General features: G+C 37.9%; 1 protein-coding gene across 5 annotated transcripts in view; it reads right to left on the bottom strand.

Moving 5' to 3' along the window:
* Ssh2 (slingshot protein phosphatase 2) overlaps positions 1-19273 on the bottom strand; it is a 246545-nt gene that overhangs the window by 53647 nt on the left and 173625 nt on the right. For all 5 annotated transcript variants that reach the window (XM_010642219.1, XM_010642223.1, XM_010642220.1 and 2 more), the window contains 2 exons: positions 17081-17145; positions 1580-1701 (listed from right to left, as the gene is read on the bottom strand). In XM_010642219.1, coding sequence (XP_010640521.1) covers positions 1580-1701; positions 17081-17145 — 187 coding nt within the window. The remainder of the gene's footprint in view (positions 1-1579; positions 1702-17080; positions 17146-19273) is intronic.

The raw sequence follows: 19273 nt of genomic DNA, 5'->3' as shown, positions 1-19273 counted from the left end.
CCTTCTGTCTCCAGGGAAAAATCAACTGAAGTTTCTATGCAGCTCACATTCCTGTTTTATAAAGTTTTCAAGGGAAGGGTCAGGGAGAACTGAACAAAGGAAACACAAACTAGATCGGTTCTAGCCAACTGAACTTTCTGCAATAATGGCAGTATTTTATACACCTACAGTTCCATAGGGGAGAATCTAGCCATATATAGCTGAGTTCTTGTAATGTGGCTACTTATGACTGGGGAACTGATATTTTGATTCTATTTATGTAACAAAATTAAATATCCATAGATGATTAGTGGGAAGCTATTATTAGAAAGTACAAATGAAGAAAGGAAACCCAAATCAGAGTTCCTAAAACCCTTACACAGACAAAGTACGTCCTCTTACAAGAAAAGTTACTGCTAAAGAAGTGTTGCTTAGGTAATACCAGAAGTTAAGCTTAAGGAGAAACTTCTTAAACTGGTTTACAAGGCTGTGTAAATTCAAAGCATACAATTACATGCTACAAATGATTTACAAGGTAGTAACTCTGGTCTTGTGATCCCTGTGAATCCACAAGTCATTTTCAGGTTGATGTCTGTGTAAAAGCTCAGGTAAACTTCGTTGCTTTGGAAAACTTTCTAGTGACAGTGAGATTTTTTTCCCCCATCCCCCAACATCAGGACAATCAGAATCACATCCATTCTCCAGCTCTTTTTGTGGCTAAATTCCCCCAGGCCTGGGTCACATCCCTAGCCATTACACAGTTCCATTCTAGTCCTCAACCAGGAAGTCAATGCTTTGAGACATCTGGCAGGATTTCCTGCACCTTATTATCTCAGAGCAAAAAAATATGCTTAGCAGCCACATTCCACAGTCTTCCCAAGGTTTCTTCTGAACAAGTGGGAACATAAAAAAAGAAGAGCCTAAAACCTTCAGGACATAAAAAAAAAACCCAAAAAACAAAAACGAAACACCCCAAAACTAGGTTCTCTCTGATGATATCTTTAACCACAGGATATGATATGAAGTACAGCTAAATCCAAAGATGCATAATTATCAAAGGTTCTATTCTGAGTTTAAGAAAACATTTCCTACTTTTAACTCTGAAGAAAAAAAGAAAAAGGAAAGTTTACTGCATTTCAGGTGGGATTCTCCTTGAACTCAGGACCACTGGTAAACTCCTCCAAAGGGCATGTAGCCCTGAATCGCTCAAGTGTATCATTACAGAGTAAAAGAGACTGCCAAGAAAAAGAAACTTTTCCCCTGGAGATACAAGTTTAAATCATTTGCTTTATACCATTACTAACTAAAGATGAGAGAAACATGCTTCTCTCAAGATTGAGGTTTAAAGCTGTTTCTTTCTCTCTCTCTCTCTCTCTCTCTCTCTCTCTCTCTCGCTCTCTCTTTTTTGAGACAGGGTCTTGTTATGTAGGCCAGGCTGGCCTCAAACTCGGCCTCCCAAGTGCTGGGATTATAGGCATGCGCCACCACACCCAGCTCTTAAATGATTTTTCATGATTTGTACTTTAATAGAAGAACCATACCAGATATTTTGTAATAGCTCAAAGGGCAACTAGAACCGATTACTTTTATGGTTTCATACCTGTCATTAGAAGAGAAATCCATTCCTAGGACGATGCTTTCTTCAGTGTCTTGTCTACCATTAGTTGAAACTACTACCATATAGCGTGTTCTGTTTTGATAAGTACTTTCCAATCTTACAGCCTGGAGGATAACAGACAACAGAGAAATTAAGAAGTTTAAAAGAAGAAGTTTCAGATCATTTAAACTCTATTAATCACTTGCGCGCTCCCCACTCCCCCAGCCCCTTCTTTCTCCTGACTTCCTTCCTTTTCCCTCCTCCCTTTGCTCTTCTGGTATTGGAACTGACATTCTACCATTGAGCTACATCCCCAGCCCTTTTCTACATTTTATTTTGTGTTAGGGTCTTGCTAAATTGCCCAGTCTGATTTTGAATGTGTGATCCTCCTGGCTCAGCCTCCTCAGCACTTGGGATTACAGTCATGCGAGACTAAGCTCTGGCAGCTATATACTTGTTTTTTTAAAGCATTCATGTTTTTATTATTTCTTTATTATTATTTTTTTATTATTATATTATTATTATTTTCTATTATTATTTTATTATTTCTTTTTTGTCTTCCCCATTCCCTGCTCCACTGATAATCTTGCTTCCCGAAAGCTCCCATATTTCTCTTCCTCCCAAGTCATACAAAACTGTGAAGTTCTCTCCTTGACTCTGAATTTTATTTTTTTATTTTATCTCTGAATTTTATATCTTGATGTAATGTTAGAAAATATTTATGTTTTAAATTCTGGGAAAATGCTATTGATCCACCTGGCCCCATCCTCCCCAATACCAATTAACAGTTTAAGAGAGAAGAGCAGTATAACCAATTCTTCAGTATGGTCCCTTTTCTCTGCAATCCTTAGGGAGTTTGTAATATATGTAAAGTGATTAAAATTCTAATTCATTAGCATTTTAAAGCTTACTAAGGAAGGCAGCAGAGCCAATAGTTAGGAGACCTAGATTCAAATCCCAGCTCAAACTAAGATTACACAGTTGTATAATCTTGGCTACTTGAGAGGTTGAGGCAGGAGGATAGCAAGTTCCAGATAAACCAGGGCAAATGAGACCTTGTCTCAAAATAAAATTCAACAGAAGGACTGGGTGTGTAGCTCAGCCACAAAGTACTTCTGGGTTCAATCCCCAGTACCACACACACATACACAAACATTAAATTTCAACTGAAACACTAACCATAAAACTTTTGTCAAGTTACTAAATCAATTGGAGGGAGGTATAATAACACTTATCTGTTGTCTTAAGAGTCTTATGAAATAATGAATGTAAAGGACAGTGGTTGGCATATAGTAAAAGTGCCATAAATGTCTGTTAGTACTATAATGTCTAACAACTGGCAGAGCATGTTTGAAAGACTGAGAATATAAAGATTATGAATATAAGCACTGGTGTTACAGATGCAGTTCCCACAATTACATGAAGCAAACAGCTAGCATGATCTAAGGGAGTTTTTGGCTGTTTCCCTTTCTTTTTTTGGTCATAATGAGGACTGAACCCAGGATGTGCACTGAGCTACATCCCCAGCCTTTTTTTGTTTATTTTTGAGAAAGGGTCTCACTTTCTAGTGCAGGCCTCACACTCACGGTGCTCTTCCTCCTTCAGCCTCCAGAGTGCTGGGATTATAGATGTGTGCCACCATGCCCAGTCTTGCTATATTTTACTTTTGTTTTGAGACAGAATCTTGCTAAGAGGCTAAGATGACCATGATAGGATTGGACTTGAGATTCTCTTACCTCAGCCTCCCAGTGGTGCTGGGACTACAGGCATGTACCACCATTCCCAGCCCATACTGAATTCCTGCACGTTTATAAACTGTACGATTTTCTTTTACTTTAATGATAATTCAAAGAGAGTGCTTTTTGAGAAGCTTCTTACATTTTCTTCAAATGGTTTTAATTTATTGTTTATTTATTTGGTTTTGTTTCATTTTGTTTTCTTGAGACCACGTTTCACTACGTAGTCCAAATTGGCCTTGAACTCTCAGAGATTCTCCTGCCTCAGCCTCCTGAGTCTTGGGATTACAGGCGTGCGCCACCACACCCAGCTATTTATGTTTTAAAAGTACCTTCAGAAAATGTGAATACAGTCAGGATTTTAGATGAAATTAGGGATTTATTTACTGTTAGTGTGATAACAGCAATGGAGTTAATATGTCTTTACTTAAATATTTGTAATGAAATGACATTATGTCTGTGTTTTTCTTTAAATGTTCCAATAAGACAGTGTTTCCATGGGGAAATGTTTCCAATGGGGAAAAAAAAAGGCGGTTAGATGAAACAAGCCAGGCAAAACACTGAAGGTCATTAAACCTAAGTAATGAGTTCATAAGGATGGATTTTCTACTTCATCAGGTCTACAAATTTTAATAAGAAGTCCAAAAAGATAGCAAATAATATTTTCTGGATTCATTTTCTTCTATGTAAAATAATTCCTGAGCCTCATCTCAGAAAAGAAACTGTTTCAATCCATCAACTGGCTCAAGATATTTATTACAGATTTCCATCTGGAATTCTGTAAATGCTGATCTTGTTGGGGTCTCCTTCCCCTTAACTCTATCCATATTTCCAGATGGCCAAAGAAAAAATAGGCATAATTACATAGTTTACATGACTCATAAGATGAGACTCCCATGGTTATCTCTGTGATAGTAGAAGTGGCTACATTAACCATTTTTTCTAGTAAGAGCTAACATAAGAAGGTAATGCCCATCAATTGGATGCCAAATGCACTTTGCTAATTTTATGTTCCATGAAAAATGGAGCATTTAGGACCAAATTCACTTATGAGAAGCTAAAAGGTACTAACATTTTATTTATTTATTTATTTTTGGTTTTTGGAGACAGGGTCTCACTATGTAGTTGAGACTGACATGGAACTCACTTATGTAGCCCAGGCTGGTCTCGAACTCACAGCGATCCTCCTGCCTCAGCCTCCCAGAGTGCTGGGATTATGGGCGTGGGCCACCACACCTGGCCAAGGAACTAACATTTTAAAGGACTAAGGTTTAGACCTAGTCAGCTGGGATGGAGGAAGAAGCATTAAACATACAGAACCATGGGTAACAGTAACTGTACATGAAGTGGACTTGGAGGCAGCATTGATTATTTTCTCTATAAAAACATTCTAAAACATGTTTAATTAACCAGACAACCTGTACAGGTAAACTATTATTTCTTTCTTTCTTTTCTTTTTTTGGTACTAGGGATCGAACTCAGAATCTTGATCAAACATCAGAACCACTGAGCATAAACTAGGATTTCTTTTTTTTTTTAATTGAATTTATTGGTATATTCTAGGCAGACAATACAGTTTCATTCATTACTGGAATCTTGTACCTTTACATGCCAGGTCTTGGTTCTCATTTTTTCTCCTTGTCCCCACCCTCCCTTATTCCCCTTTCCCTATCCTTCTCACTGTCCCTACACCTTTGGTCCTTTTCTTCCTATTTGCTAATTGTCCCATTAGGATCTTGAGTACTATTTTAGTTTTTCACACCAGAGATACTATTAGGTATTTGCATATGTGTGCCTTATAACTAGGATTTCTTATAAACAACGTCCCAGATATTACAGGATATTTAAACTTGGGCATATTTTGGCAGGCTTTGAACTGTTCAGTTTTCTGAATATGTCAAGAGGCTGTTAAAATCCTCTGTCAAGGCTCTGAGAGTTTCTGGCAAGGCTCAAGTATAAATGGCATGAAAAAAACTGAACTGTGCTTCTGACAATTTATCTATAACTCTTATAAGAACTAGTGACAACTGATGGGTCATTTTAAAGGTGATAAAATGAAAACATAATCTTCATAAATATTATTCATAATGCAATGTATCAGGACAAATTAGGAATGGGGAGCAAGTTTTTTTGTAAGTGATATTAAGTATAAATATTAGTTGTCTCTTTTTATTTACATGTTTTTATGGTTGTGGGATCTAACCCAGGGCCCTGCACTTCTTAAGCAAATACTCTACCCCGGCCTTCATTGTCTCTTTTAAAAAAGCAATTTATTTAAAATACCAAGAACAGACTCCAAGCCTCATGGGGTCTTGACTACCAGGCACACCTCATATCTATTTAAATTTAAGTTTCTTTGACGAATAGCATTTGATATTTGCTTTAATCAGAGGCCTCTAACAGTATCTATAATAGTTAATAAAGTCTTACGAATGGTAAGTGGAACTTTAATGAGGAAGTTAGAAAGCATGACATAACTCAACATACATCCTACTTGAAGGGGTAAGATGAAATCTTTAAAAAATTCCAAAATGCTAAATGATAGATCTGAGAGTTTCTTGCATGTTTCAAGATTCTACATTAAGAAATTAAGAATCTATAAGCCATAAGCATAAAGGAAAATCTAATCTCTCCCCCATTTGAAATTTAGCTCACTTTCTCAGTTAAGTAAAATATCACTGAAACCTAACAATTTAATTTATCATATCAATCAGGGAAATGTAATTTAAAATGGCAGTTTTTATGTAATACCCTATATTGAAAATAACAGCACTTCTAATGTTTTCTGAGTCTCCAGAATTTAGGAATAAATGACTGGAATGAGATTATCGAGACTGACTTGATTAAAAACTAAAGATCTTATTGAAAAGGACATTTCTTACATACTAATTGTCCAAACAAAATAATCTTAAAAATTGAGATGTACCAGTAACTGAGATAATTATTCTAAAAAGTCCATTTATTGCCTAATTTTGGAATAGTATTTCAAGTTTCAGGTGAACTATAATATATTCGGTACTCTCAGGACTGAGATAGATCTGAGAAGTCATTTCTTGCCTCTGCTTATTCCTGAAAATAAATACCCAACCTGTTTTGAAAGCTCATCATTCAAACAATGATGTTAGAACTTTTCTCAGAATCTACTTTAAATTCTTAGCCTAAGCATAAGCCATTCACAGCCCTACTTGGCACAAGAGCTTCTCTCATCAGCATTATCTTATCTATTATTAGGAAATACTGTTCCTTAAGCTTACACTGCACCATTACCTTCAATTGATTTTCACTAACAATCTTACATTATGGCCATGCATGTATGCAATATTTATCTCCACAGAAGCTACATTGTAAAGACCTAATGTCTAGACAGGCAGCTCACCCAGTCCATCAAAGGGAAAGTATTCAAAAGTATGTAAATACTAAATTCAAGCCAAAAGAACAAAGCAAAGCCAATAGCTAAGATTAAAAGAGACTTTAGATATAACAGTAATCATTAAAGAACGCTGTCCTTAAAGGAATTACTCTGAGGAAGTCTCAATTTTAAAAAGTCTGTATATGAAGTTCTTAAATTAAAATCCATAAATTATATTCTAAGTGTAGCCATTAAAAATCATGATTTGTTGGGTATGGTGGTGCACGCCTGTAATACTAGCACATGGGAGGCTGAGGCAGGAGGATTGCTGTGAGTTTGAGACCAGCCTGGGTTACACAGTGAGTTCCATGTCAGTCTCAACTACATAGTGAGACCCTGTCTCAAAACAAACAAACAAACAAACAAACGAACGAACAAAATATCATGATTTGGTGGATGCCTGTGATCCTAGCTACTTGGGAGGCTGAGTGAGGAGGATCATTAATTAAAGGCCAGCTTGAGCTACACAGTAAGACACCGTCTCAAAATAAAAAAATTAGGGGTGGGGATGTACTTCAGTGTAGAATTCTTGCAGAGTATAATTCCATTACCTCAAAACAAATAAGCAAAGAAACACACAAACAAGCACACACCATGATTTAAGGCCTGGGGATGTAGGTCTGTGGCACAGTGCTCACCTACTATGTGCAAGGCCCAGCAGTCAATGCTCAGCACCACCAACAAACAAAAACTCCACGATTTATTTACTTACAAGGAAAAATACCCATGATAAACTACAAAAGGGGCAGGTCATAAAACAACATGTATCTCAAAAAAATAAAAAACAAAACAATATGTATCTCAATAGTGTTTTTGAAAGACAAAAACCAAACCAAACCACAGCAGCCATGCAGTGGTGCATTCTGGCTCACTTGTATGCTCTTTCTCTGTCTTGGTTTCCCACTCTGCTCTTCATATACAAACACACACACACACACACACACACACACACACACAAAAGGAAGGACACTTATCTAAATTGCTATGAATAGTTTTCTTAGAGTAGGATATGGTGATTTCATCTTTATACCTTTCTGAATTAAGAAAAAAAATCCTACGTAAGACATTTATACTTAGAAAAGAGTAAACATTTCCAAAATAAACATTCTGGGAAAACAGCAACACATAGCACTCTTCCTCAGAGCTACATCCTCAGATTTCATTTTCTTAGCCCTAGTTATATTCTTTAAGTTATAGCAGATTTCCTGAAAATTATTAATTTTCCAGTCTTTTAAAAAAATGAAGTAGGGCCAGGGATTTAGCTCAGTGCTTCTGCCGCCTAACTTGCAAGCGCAAGGACCCAAGTTGGATCCCCGGTAGCAAAAAAAGAAAAAAATTAAGTAGGTCTGCTGCCTGCCTCTCAAGTGCAAGGTCCTGAGTTTGATCCCAGGTACAGTAAACAAACAAACAAATAAATAAACTGTTATCCATCTAGTGTCTTTGATAATGTGCAAGAGAATTTAAAACCAGTTCCTTACTGGAGCAGCTAGTTTTCCTAAAGTTCATGCTGAACACCTACCTGGGCGCGAAATGCAGCGCTTCCCTAGATGGAAAAGTTGGTTTACTCTATTTTCAATGCTTAAGGAATATGTGGGATATGGCTGGGTTATGAGAAAATAAAACATAATGGAAACAAAGTCTTTGTAGATGGGGAGGAAGGGGGTGTTGAAGGGAGGGAAGGGGAAGGGGGAAAATAAGAAGCAAGATTGATTATGTAAAGGTACAATTTCCAACAATGAATTTCATTATATTGTATATATTAAATGTACCAATAAAATTAATTTTAAAAAAGGCAGGGCTTTCAATTGACTATCAAACTTTTAATCTTAAGCACAAGTCCCAAGATAGGAGTTTTAGCATTTCAAATTTAACTCAAAACAAAAGCCTTTGCTTTGAGTCTACAAATGCTCCATTCAGCTAGAAAAGTGCTAATTTGTCCAAAGTCATACAATGCATTCACTCATTTTCTTGAAGATGACTCACTCAATAATCTGAAACATAATGACTATGTGTTTGTAATAATTCAAAACAACTGTAAACAGGCTTGTCATTTTAACTCTGAATTCAGAGGCATCAGTTACATTTTCTGAATTTATATTTTATAATTGTAAAGTAGCTGAAGCTACATATTTTACTTGGAAAAGAGAACATTTAAATTGCCAACTCTGTCTTCCTAACTGTATCCTTCATGCTTTCTCTCTCTTATAGTTTAATATTTAAAGGTTCAAACCAGAAAGATAAAGATAAGAAAAAGATAAAAATGAATTGTAATATTTCAGCTTTAGCTTTACCAAACCAGACAATTTTTTGGAAGCTATCAGCAAATATCTATTGGGCAACTAGTATGTACATCTAGTGTTAGTGGAGTTTACTCCAACTATGATTTCTGGGTAAGCAGCATCAGCATCATTTGGAATCTTATTAGAAATACAAATTATTACTGCCTACCCCTGAACAGAGCCTAGTAATTGATAGTTAAAAAAAAAATCTTTCTTGGGCTGGGAATTTAGCTCCATGGTTCCACCACCTGCCTCACCGAGTTTGATCCCTGGCACAAAAAAAAAAAAAAAAAAAAAAAAAAAAAAATCTCTCTACATGAGCTTCCTGTACTCCAAAATCTGAAAGTTATTGCTTTGGATATTTTTTTTTTTTGAGACAGGGTCTCACTATGTAGTTGAGACTGACCTGGAACTCACTATGTAGCCCAGGCTGGTCTCAAACTCACAGCAATCCTCCTGCCTCAGCCTCCCGAGTGCTGGGATTACAGTTGTGCGCCACCATGTCCAGCTTGCTTTGGATATTAATGCTATAAGAACTGCATCCCCCTTCCTGTTCATTTTTTTTCAGCTTTAATTGAGTTTATTGGTACATTTTAGGGATACAGTGCAGTTACATTCATTGTTGGGATCTTGTACATCTACATGACAAGTCTTGATTCTCATTTTTTCCCCTTACCTCTGCCCTCCCTTCACCCCCCCCTCCTGTTAATTTTTAAAAAGGCTGTTCGAGAAAGAAGTACAGTAAAACCCTGGATTGCAAGTAACTTGTTCTGGGAATGCTCTGCAAGACAAGCAGACATTTCTAATAAATGTTAACTTGATCAATGAGTTATGTCTTACAAGATGAGTAGTACTTGATGCCAAATGTCACCTGATCACAACTAAGCCAATGGTTCTTCCCCCCTCAGTGGCATAGTGGGTGATGATCTCAAAACTGCAAGAAGTTATGGAGGAGATCTTGTCTGTAGAGCAGGAGAGAAAGGTGGAGGAATCCCTTACGAGATTAGGTAGAATGTAAAATGTGAGAAACAGTGTAAAATTTTGTAGAAAAGCAACACCTAAACAAGGTTGTAGTAATCCAAGCGATAAATCTTTTGTTTTGAGACAGGGTCTCACTATGCAGTTCAGGCTGGCCTTGAACCCACTATGGAGCCCAGGCTGGCCTCAAACTATAGTCTTCCTCCTGCCTCAGACTTCTAACTAATGGGATTACAGGTGTGTGCCATCATGCCTAGCTGATGAATCTATTTAATGACAATGTAATGTCACACTTCTGCACAATCCTTAAAAGGAGGCAAAACTAAGTAGGATTGATTCCTTGTTAAAGTTGCATGAAAAGTAAAGTATTCCATTTAGCCAATAGATAGCAGTGATTCTATTAGTGACAGCTAAAGTCATCCAACACTTCCTCTCTCTTGTCTCCCTACCAGCCACCAAAGTTTTCAAAGGTAAATGCAGGTTAATTTATTTTTCTTTATATTTTGTATTTTAAAAATTACTTTTTGGAATGAATCATCTGAGTTTCCATTGTTTCTTATGAGGAAATTTGCTTTGATAAACAAGTGCTTTGGATTACAAGTATGTTTCTAGCACAAATTATGCGCATGAACCAAGGTTTTATTTATATCAAGAAGTACAGACAAAATTTATGTAAATGTATAATATTATTTCTGGAGTAGGACACAAAGTTAAAAACTAATGAAATGATAAAGAATAAGATAAAATAATTAGGAAAAGATTCCTTTAAATTTCAAATTAAATTTCTAAACAAATTAGTGGGCATGTAAAAAAGAAGGCAATAGAAGGAGCATTTGAGAGAAAGGACTGTAAAATTTAAACACAGAATGATTAAGAAATAAATAACAGTGATTATACTATAGAGATCAGAGACTAATGTGTCTGTGGCTCTCACTCTCTTTCTCCCTCTCTTCCTCCCCTTCTTTTGTGGTGTTAGGAATCAAACTTGTTATGCAAGCCCTCAACCACTGAGCTACATACATCCTTAGTCTTCTCACTCAATCTCTTAGTAACAACTTTAGAAGGGCTCATGACCACATCCCTAGATAACTGGAGAAACTACCCATGGGCCTCCTCCTCCTCCTCCTCTTCCTCCTCTCTACTCTGTATTACCTTTTGGAGAATCTTCTTTCCTTAAATCCTGTAGCTGTCTTTTTTCATTTCTTGGCTCAAAAATCTGCAACGTTTCACCTGTGTATGGTGGCACAAAACTGTAATCCCAGGTACTTGCGAGGCTCAAGCACAAGGATCGTAAGTTTGAGGCCAGCCTGAGCAATTTAGAGAGACACCTATCTTAAAAAATAAAAAGGGGTAGGGATATAGTTCAGTGGTAAGGGTCCCCTAGGTTCAATCCCTAGTACCTAAAGTAAAATAAAAAAACAGACATACAAAACCAAACACCCAAAACAAACACATAACAAAGAAATTCCTGTAATGTTTCATAACTGCTTACTGAAGAGGGAGAGGTACTACCTCTAGTTAGTATCTAGGTTAGCTTGGAGAAGTAAGCCCTGTGAGTAAGTGGGTAGAAGTACTTCTTAATTTCCACAAAGAAACATTCTTATTTGTTTTCCTATTTTTATAACAGTTATTACAATAAGAAAACAGTGCAAAAATAATGACAAATGGTGATTGATAGTTGACTTTAAGTATCCAGGAGACAACAGGTTATTTGGGGATTATGGTAAATAAGAAACTAGGTTCAACCTCTTTGCAGTCCAGGCTGGCCAAATTTTTCATGTAAGAATAAAATCCCAGTGCTGCCAGAAATTTTTGACTTCTTAAGATCTAAATATGGATTGCTTTTCTTTTTTCTTTTTCCTTAGTGGTGCTAAGGCTCAAACCCAGGGCCTTAAGCATAGTAAGAAAGCCAGTGGACTACCATCTAAGGAAGCTCCAGGAAGGGGAACTCCACACTAATCTTTTAAGAGTGTACTCCTTCTCAAGTGGCTAAGTGAATCCCCAGGTGTGTTCACGGCCGACCCTGAACTAAGGGAATTCCCCAGAAGGCTCCACCCTGATCTCTGGGGCTCAAATGGCTAAAGGAGTCTTGAAGGTAGGGGCTCTATTTTTTTCTTTTCTTTTTTTGGTACCAGAGATCAAACTCGGTCCTTAAGTTTGAGGCAGGTGGCAGCACCACTGAGCTAAATCCCTGGCCCTCCAACCTTTTCTTTAAGGAGTCAGTGGGCCAATGCACCATGGGAAATATCCTGCAGATTCCAGAGACCTCATCATTAGGCTGTATCCTTAAAAATTTGGAACATTTCACCCTGAAGGAGTCATAGTTGGCAATAAGATGGAAATTTCTAAGGAAAAAAAAAAAATGAAGGCACCAATTTTGCTGTAATCTGGTAGTACACTTGAGTCTCATGGAAAATGCTCCAAGGACTCAATGGGCCTACATCCTTCTGTGGGGGATTTCCTGTGAAGGACCCCAGACCTAGTATTTTCTCTCTCTCATATGCCCCACACAGGTAGCTAGTTGGAGCTCTGAGGGCTCCACCCTTGTCTTTAACAATTTATCTTCTATTGCAATACTGTCTGGGTCCAGAATGAACTAAGAAATAGTGAGACAGGTGCAGAATGGCAGTCTAACTGACAATACTATTTTTCAGTTAGATTTTTTTGAAAAAGGCAAGGAAACACCTAAAACAATGCTCAACCTTTTATGGCTCTTTACCTCTGGAAAAAAACCAAGGACTTGATATCTTTGATGATCCTGTCTTCAGATGCCCATCTCTCATGGGGATATAGGCCTCTCCCACCAGTTTCCATCAGAGTTTAGCACTCCATAAAGATCAAGTATTTTCAAATATGACTCAACTGCTAGACATAGTCTTTTTCTGTGTTCGACAATTGGGACCCAGAGGAAGATGAAATGAGAAGAGCCACAATTATAGCTGTCGCAACTGGCAATGCTTTGAACACACCCAAGTCATCTAAGAGAAAACCCATGATAATTAAGAAAAGAGTTCCTGTTTTATTTATTTATTTTTTAAGTTCCTGTTTTATTTTATTTATTTATTTATTTGGTTTTTTGAGACAGCGTCTCACTATGTAGTTGAGACTGATCTGGAACTCACTATGTAGCCCAGGTTGGTCTCGAACTCATAGTGATCCTCCTGCCTCAGCCTCTTGAGTGTTGGGATTACAGGCGTGAGCCACCATGCCGGGTTTAAGAGTTCCTGTTTTAAATGCAAGAAAACTGGGCACACGACGAATGTACCAAGCTACTTCCCAGGCCCTGCTCCAAGTGTCAAGTGGTTGATGTGCCTGACTCATGGCACTGAAGGATTGACTGTCCCCAGTCCCAGAGAGGGGTAGGCCATCCAAAACCCTTCTGCTCTGATGAAGAGGACTGAAAGGGCCCAAGGCAACCTGAAATGCCCCTACTGACAAACATCTTTCATCTCCTATGAGAAACCCTGGATGACCCTGGATTCATGGGTAAGTGATTTCATTTCCTTTGGTTTCTATTTTAACTTTCTTCTCTGGAAAATCCTTTTCTAGACCTATAGCCACAATTGGGCTTGAAGGGAGCCATAGTCAGAGCTTCTGTACTTCTGCTTTGACAGGTCAATTCAAAGGTCAAATGTTCATCCATCAGTTTTAATTGTCCCACCATGACCCACTTTCTTACTAGGAATGGATTTACTAGCAAAACTGGGACAACTCTACAATTCTGGTAAAGGCCAAAGCAGGTTACCATAAAGACCTGCACTATTCTTAGCTGGGTGTAGTGTCACTCTCCTGTAATTCTAGCACTTGGAAGGCTTAGGCAGGAGAATTGCTAAGTTCAATGAGTTCAAGGCCAGCTTGAACTACAAAGCAAGACCCTGTCACTTTTCCTCTCCCAATGACTTGCCCTATTCTTAATCTACTTCTCTGGTGCCTATAGACTCAGAGTTAGCTACTCTTGTGAACATATGGTTTCCCAGACCTATGTGGCAGTGAGGACATCAGTGACCTGCCCTTCTAAGACTCTCAGGAGGTGTGGTTCACTAATGGAAGTAGCTTTGTCCATGGACACTGAAAGGCAGGTTACGCAGCTGTTAGTATGCAATAGGTCAGTGGGGCCAAACCCCTACCCACAGGGATCTCTGCTCAAAAAGCAGGGCTCATATCCCTTCCTCCGGCATTGGTACTAGGAAAAGGCAAAAAGGTAATGAGTTACACAGACTCCAAATAGGTTCTACACACCCATGCACCAATCTGGAAAAAAGGGAGCTTGCTAACTAATAAAGTAAAACACAAACAGGTAATTATAAAACTCTTAGTTAAAACTCTAGTCTATCTTCTCAAGCAGGTTGCTGTCATTCATTGCAAGTGACTCCAAAGAGACCCTAACACCTCCTTGAGAAATCAAAAGACTGGTAAAGAGGCAAGAAGTGTAGACTTATAGTCCTTAAAGACACAAGCTTTATTCCCAGTTCCTGAAAAACCATTAAACTGGTCCTTCCTCAAGGAATATGGTGGAAAGTTATAAAAACCCTACATAGGAAATGGTCACTCGAATTTTCACGTGACCAGGACTAGCAGTAACCACCTAACAGTTCTGCAAATCTTGCCCAGGCTTTGAATGTTGGCAAGATCAGACCATATATAGAGGAGAGGGGCATACTCTGGGGAGGTCTGGCAATTACAAAGCCAGCTCCACTTGAACTGTCTGAACAAAAAGACCTCCTAAAACAACAAAGCCATTCCTATGAACCTCTGGAAGTCTTGAGGTTCCTCTTCAAAAGGAAAGACTCCATTACTGCTTTGGGTGCAGATAAATAAATAGGCTCTTGCATTGAGGTTCCTGTTTTTAATTAGATTCCATGATGAGAGTAATCTTGCAAAGGCTATGGCTCGCAGGGTCTAGATAATTTATCTAACATCCTTCTTTGCTATACTTTCTTCTCTACAGAAAGTGTGGAAATCTAATCTATTTCTTCTCATATTTGGTCTCTACATCTCCAACTTAATAGTAAAGCAACTTTCCTGACAAATTCACCAAGCTTTCTCTCGTCAAACAGGCAGCTCAATAGTCCTTTGTGTATAGACACTAACTTTTTCTCATTGTCTTCCAACAGGTTTTTATTTCTTTCATACAGCTAGGGGGACACAGTACCCTAAGATAGTTGGAGAGCACTTAATTCCCAGTAGGTAGGGCCTACAGCTCCTTTCAGCAAGAAGTAATCTGACTGAGACCTCCGCTCCCTCAGCAGCCCATTACGGGGATATGAGTTTCTCAGGGGAAAATGAGGCTGGTGATGCGGGCATGGAAGTCTGGTTGGGGAAGTAGGTATGGCCTGTTCATTGCAAAATCCCAGAACACATGCTCGAAACAGTTCTCAAAGCCCTGCATGTGGACCTCTCACAACAACTTCAGCAGTTTTGGATGGGACAGCCTAGACCTGACATCAGCCTGGAGTGTGAGATACAAAAAGAACAGTCACCATTGAGATTTCTGCTACTATATTCTCTCTTACACAGTAACACACTCTCCCACTATACAGTGTACTTTTTTCCTACTTTTATCTGGTCCCAAATAACTACACAGAGCATCTCCCCCACCCCCATATAGGGATCGAACTGAGGTCCTTGCATTTGCAAGGCAGGCGATGGAAGCTCTGAACTAAATCCCTGCCCCCCACATTTTTTCATTTTTTTTCCTACCTTTAATAAACATAAAAGTTCACTGCCTTTTGTGTTTGCTTTGTCCAGTTCTCTGTTCAAGGCAAGAAGCCTTGTTCTTTGTTCAAAGTACCCCTAGAAGGAGAGCCAGCACTCCAAAACCCAGTAATGGGAGGATTGCAAGTTTGATCTCAGCCCGGGCAACTTAGTGACTAAAAGAGGCCCTGTCTCAAAACAAAAAAATAAATAAAAGGCTGGGGATGTGGTCCAGTATGAAGACCCTGGGGTTCAGCCTTCATCCCCATGGGGGAAGAAAAGGAAAAATAAGAAGGGGGTTACAAGGGATGCAACTCAGTGAGAAGGCCCTATGTGCAAAAAAAAAAAAACAACAAACCAAACAAACAAAAAACCAGCACTCCCCCCACAAAACATAAAAACTCAACCTGAAAAGCAAAAAATACTGCATGGTCCAAACAATAATATCTCGTCTGTGAGCTGCAGTGTGAGACTTCTAGTTTACAGCATTAAATCCACACTTGCCTGCTATGTTTTTTGGTCTCTATCTTCCCCATGGTAATAATAGTGTTCACATTTAGGCTGTGTTTCGCACTCTGCAGTGCAGTGTATATTCATGTCCTATTTGATCCTTTCAGTTTTTTGTTTTTTGTTTTTTTGTGCTGGGGACTGAATTTAGGACCTTGCACTTTTAAGACAGGCAGCAGCACCACTGAGCTAAATCCCTGGCCCCAAATTGTTGTTGTTGTTGTTGTTTTAAGGGGTCTTGGCTATATAATCCAGGCGGGCCTTGAACTCACTATCTAGTCCAGGTTGACTTGCAACTCATGACAATCCTCCTGCCTCAGCCCCCCAAATGCTTGGCTAGTAGGTGTGTGCCACCACATCCAGCTGATCCTTTCCACTGTGATAAGCAGTTAGGAGATGAGGAAAAGGACAGACAGCCTAGCCTAAGCAAGGAGTGAGGCCCAGGTCTCTTGACTCTGGTCAGCATCTATCCTTGAGGATTTCACTCCATCCTTTTCCCTCCCTATGTGTGCTTAAGTTACATCATTATCTAGAAACACAAAGTCTTTCTACTAATCCATTTTTCATTATCCTTCAAGACCTGTTCCGATTCTGTCTACATAAAATTTTCCTCTAAATTTCCAAGTTTTTACTCTCTTTTCTGAACTTCAATTATTGTTATAGGTAATAACTATAGTGTTTATAAACAGTCTTAAATCATCAAATTATTTACATCACTCCACATCATCTTATACCCATAATGAAATTCTAATCTCTTGGATGATGGGGCATATCATTCTTCTTTCCTACTCTACACATAATTCCCAGCATTGTGTGGAACACAAAAAGGACTGTTTAATTAATGTTGGCTATTTTAGGCAGTCTTTTGAGGAAGAGAGTTATGATGATACTATTAACTTACCAGCCTGATGTTGTCTTCCGGGCGAAGTAATATGAACATTGCTTGGAGATGCTGCTGAAGATCACCTAGTGAAATTTATAAAGCAAAGGATAATTATTCTACATTCTAAATGAACACAGAGGATTCCTTCTACTAATGATTTGTAAAGGAAAGTTCTGGTTCTAAAGAAATTAAATAATCAGATACAGAAATTAAATAATATAATTATTCCTTTTTAAATGGAAAGAGAATGATAGGCTGAATCTTTAAATATTCACTTTTAGTCTATACATTAAAATCTGGATTTCTCCTATGGCAAGTACACTTGAGATCAATCTCAGTTTTCTACAGTGGTGAATGAGATGGTGGTAGGAGATCTGCTGGTGAGATCTGGCAGGTAGAGGCACCACTGGCTATGCTTTCAGACTACTGAAGGTATCAATAAAGGCATTTTGAAATGGGGAATATAATTAGTGCTTGAAGAATTATCCCTAACTTTAAAAGATAATCTTTTCTTATTCTTATTTCTATAATTATAATTTTCCCTTGAACTTAACCTAAAAAAATCATTCTCCCTAGAATGATTCTAACTCCCTAAAATAGTTCTCCCTAGAATAAAATCAATAGTTTAAAATAATTCCATATTAGTGTCTAATATTAAATGGAGAATGTATATCAAATCTAGCATATTAGGGATAGTTATTCTTCTAAACATATTAGGTGATTTGAAATGGCCATTATTTTAATTCTTACATATTCTTATACCATTTATAAAAATAAGGTGAAATTTCATTACACAGAAAATATGCTGTGATAAATGATGACAAGCTAAGAACTAAAAACTTTATTCTTGTCCACCCAGGCCCAGATCTTTTAAGTGTGTAAGGTAACTGACACTGCCACATAATCACAGGTACCAGAATAACTTGCTCTCGCATCGGTCTTAGATTTACATATATTTCTCTTATGTTAACAACATGGCTTTTGATTATAACATGCTATGTGCAAGAAGTGGAGAGAAGTAGGAAGAAAAAAAAAGATTGACAAACAGGTGTATTTGTCTAAATGGTCAGCAAGTATGAAAGCCTTCCCCTCAACCTCCTCTTAAAAAATAGTTTTCTTGCCCTATTCCTATTCCTGCCATTTTGCTGTAGACTTCTGACTAATTCCATTATTAAAAAATCTTTCAAATTTTAAAATGAGAAAGGAAAGTCATTATGTTTGGTCAGATTCATTCTACTATATTTCAAACCCACAGACACAATCTAAATCTCATATATAAGATGCAAGGTGGACATCTGGGTATAAACCCTAAGAAATGGAAATATATGTCTACATAAAAACCTGTACAAAAATTTCATACAGCATTATTCAAATAGCTAAAAGCTGGAAACAACTCAAACGTTCATCACCCGATGAATGGGAAATAAAATGTAATGTATCCATGCAATACAGTATTACTTGGTCATGAAAAGGAGTAAAGTAAGGTTATGTGCCATAACATGGGTAATCCTTAAAAACATTATGCTAAGTGAAAGAAGTCTATTTTAAAAGTCCTTTTATATGATTACATTTATATAGAATACCCAGAAGTCAAATAGAAAGATTGAAAGTAGGTGAATAGTTTTTAGGGGATAGGGCATGGGGTGGAAAGGGGAGGCTATAGGGAATGATTGCTAATGGGTACGGGGTTTCTTTTTGAGGGGATGAAAATATTCTAAAATTAGATCATGATGATAGTTGTATGGTTCCGAACATACTAAAAACCACTGAATGTATACTTTATTTTAAAATTTTTTTATTTTGGGTACTGGGGATTGAACTTGGGACCTTGTGCTTGCAAGGCAGGCGGTGGCACCACTGAGCTAAATTCCTGGCCCTGAATGTATACTTTAAATGGGTAAATTGGTAAATTGTCTCTTAAACTGCTAAAAAATAAAAGAACAAGTGTGAAGAGACAGTATTAGATATAGATAAGGATAAAACACTAGAGTTACATTTATAATTGAGTCAAACAGTTGAAGCTTTGTTTTTGGTAGAGGGGATCGAACTCGGGCCTTGAGATTGTGAGGCAGGTAGTGGAACCACTGAGCCAAACCCCTAGCCCTGTTGAAACTTTTTAAAAAGTAAATTAAAGGGCCAGGGATTTAGCTCAGTGGTTCCACCTCCTGCCTCCCAAGTGCAAGGTCCTGAGTTCGATCCCCAGCACAAAAA

This window comes from Fukomys damarensis, unplaced genomic scaffold (genome assembly GCF_012274545.1).
Source record: "Fukomys damarensis isolate Sample0158 unplaced genomic scaffold, DMR_v1.0_HiC HiC_scaffold_13, whole genome shotgun sequence".
NCBI lineage: Eukaryota > Metazoa > Chordata > Mammalia > Rodentia > Bathyergidae > Fukomys > Fukomys damarensis.
This window is presented reverse-complemented; position numbering and strand designations above follow the sequence as displayed.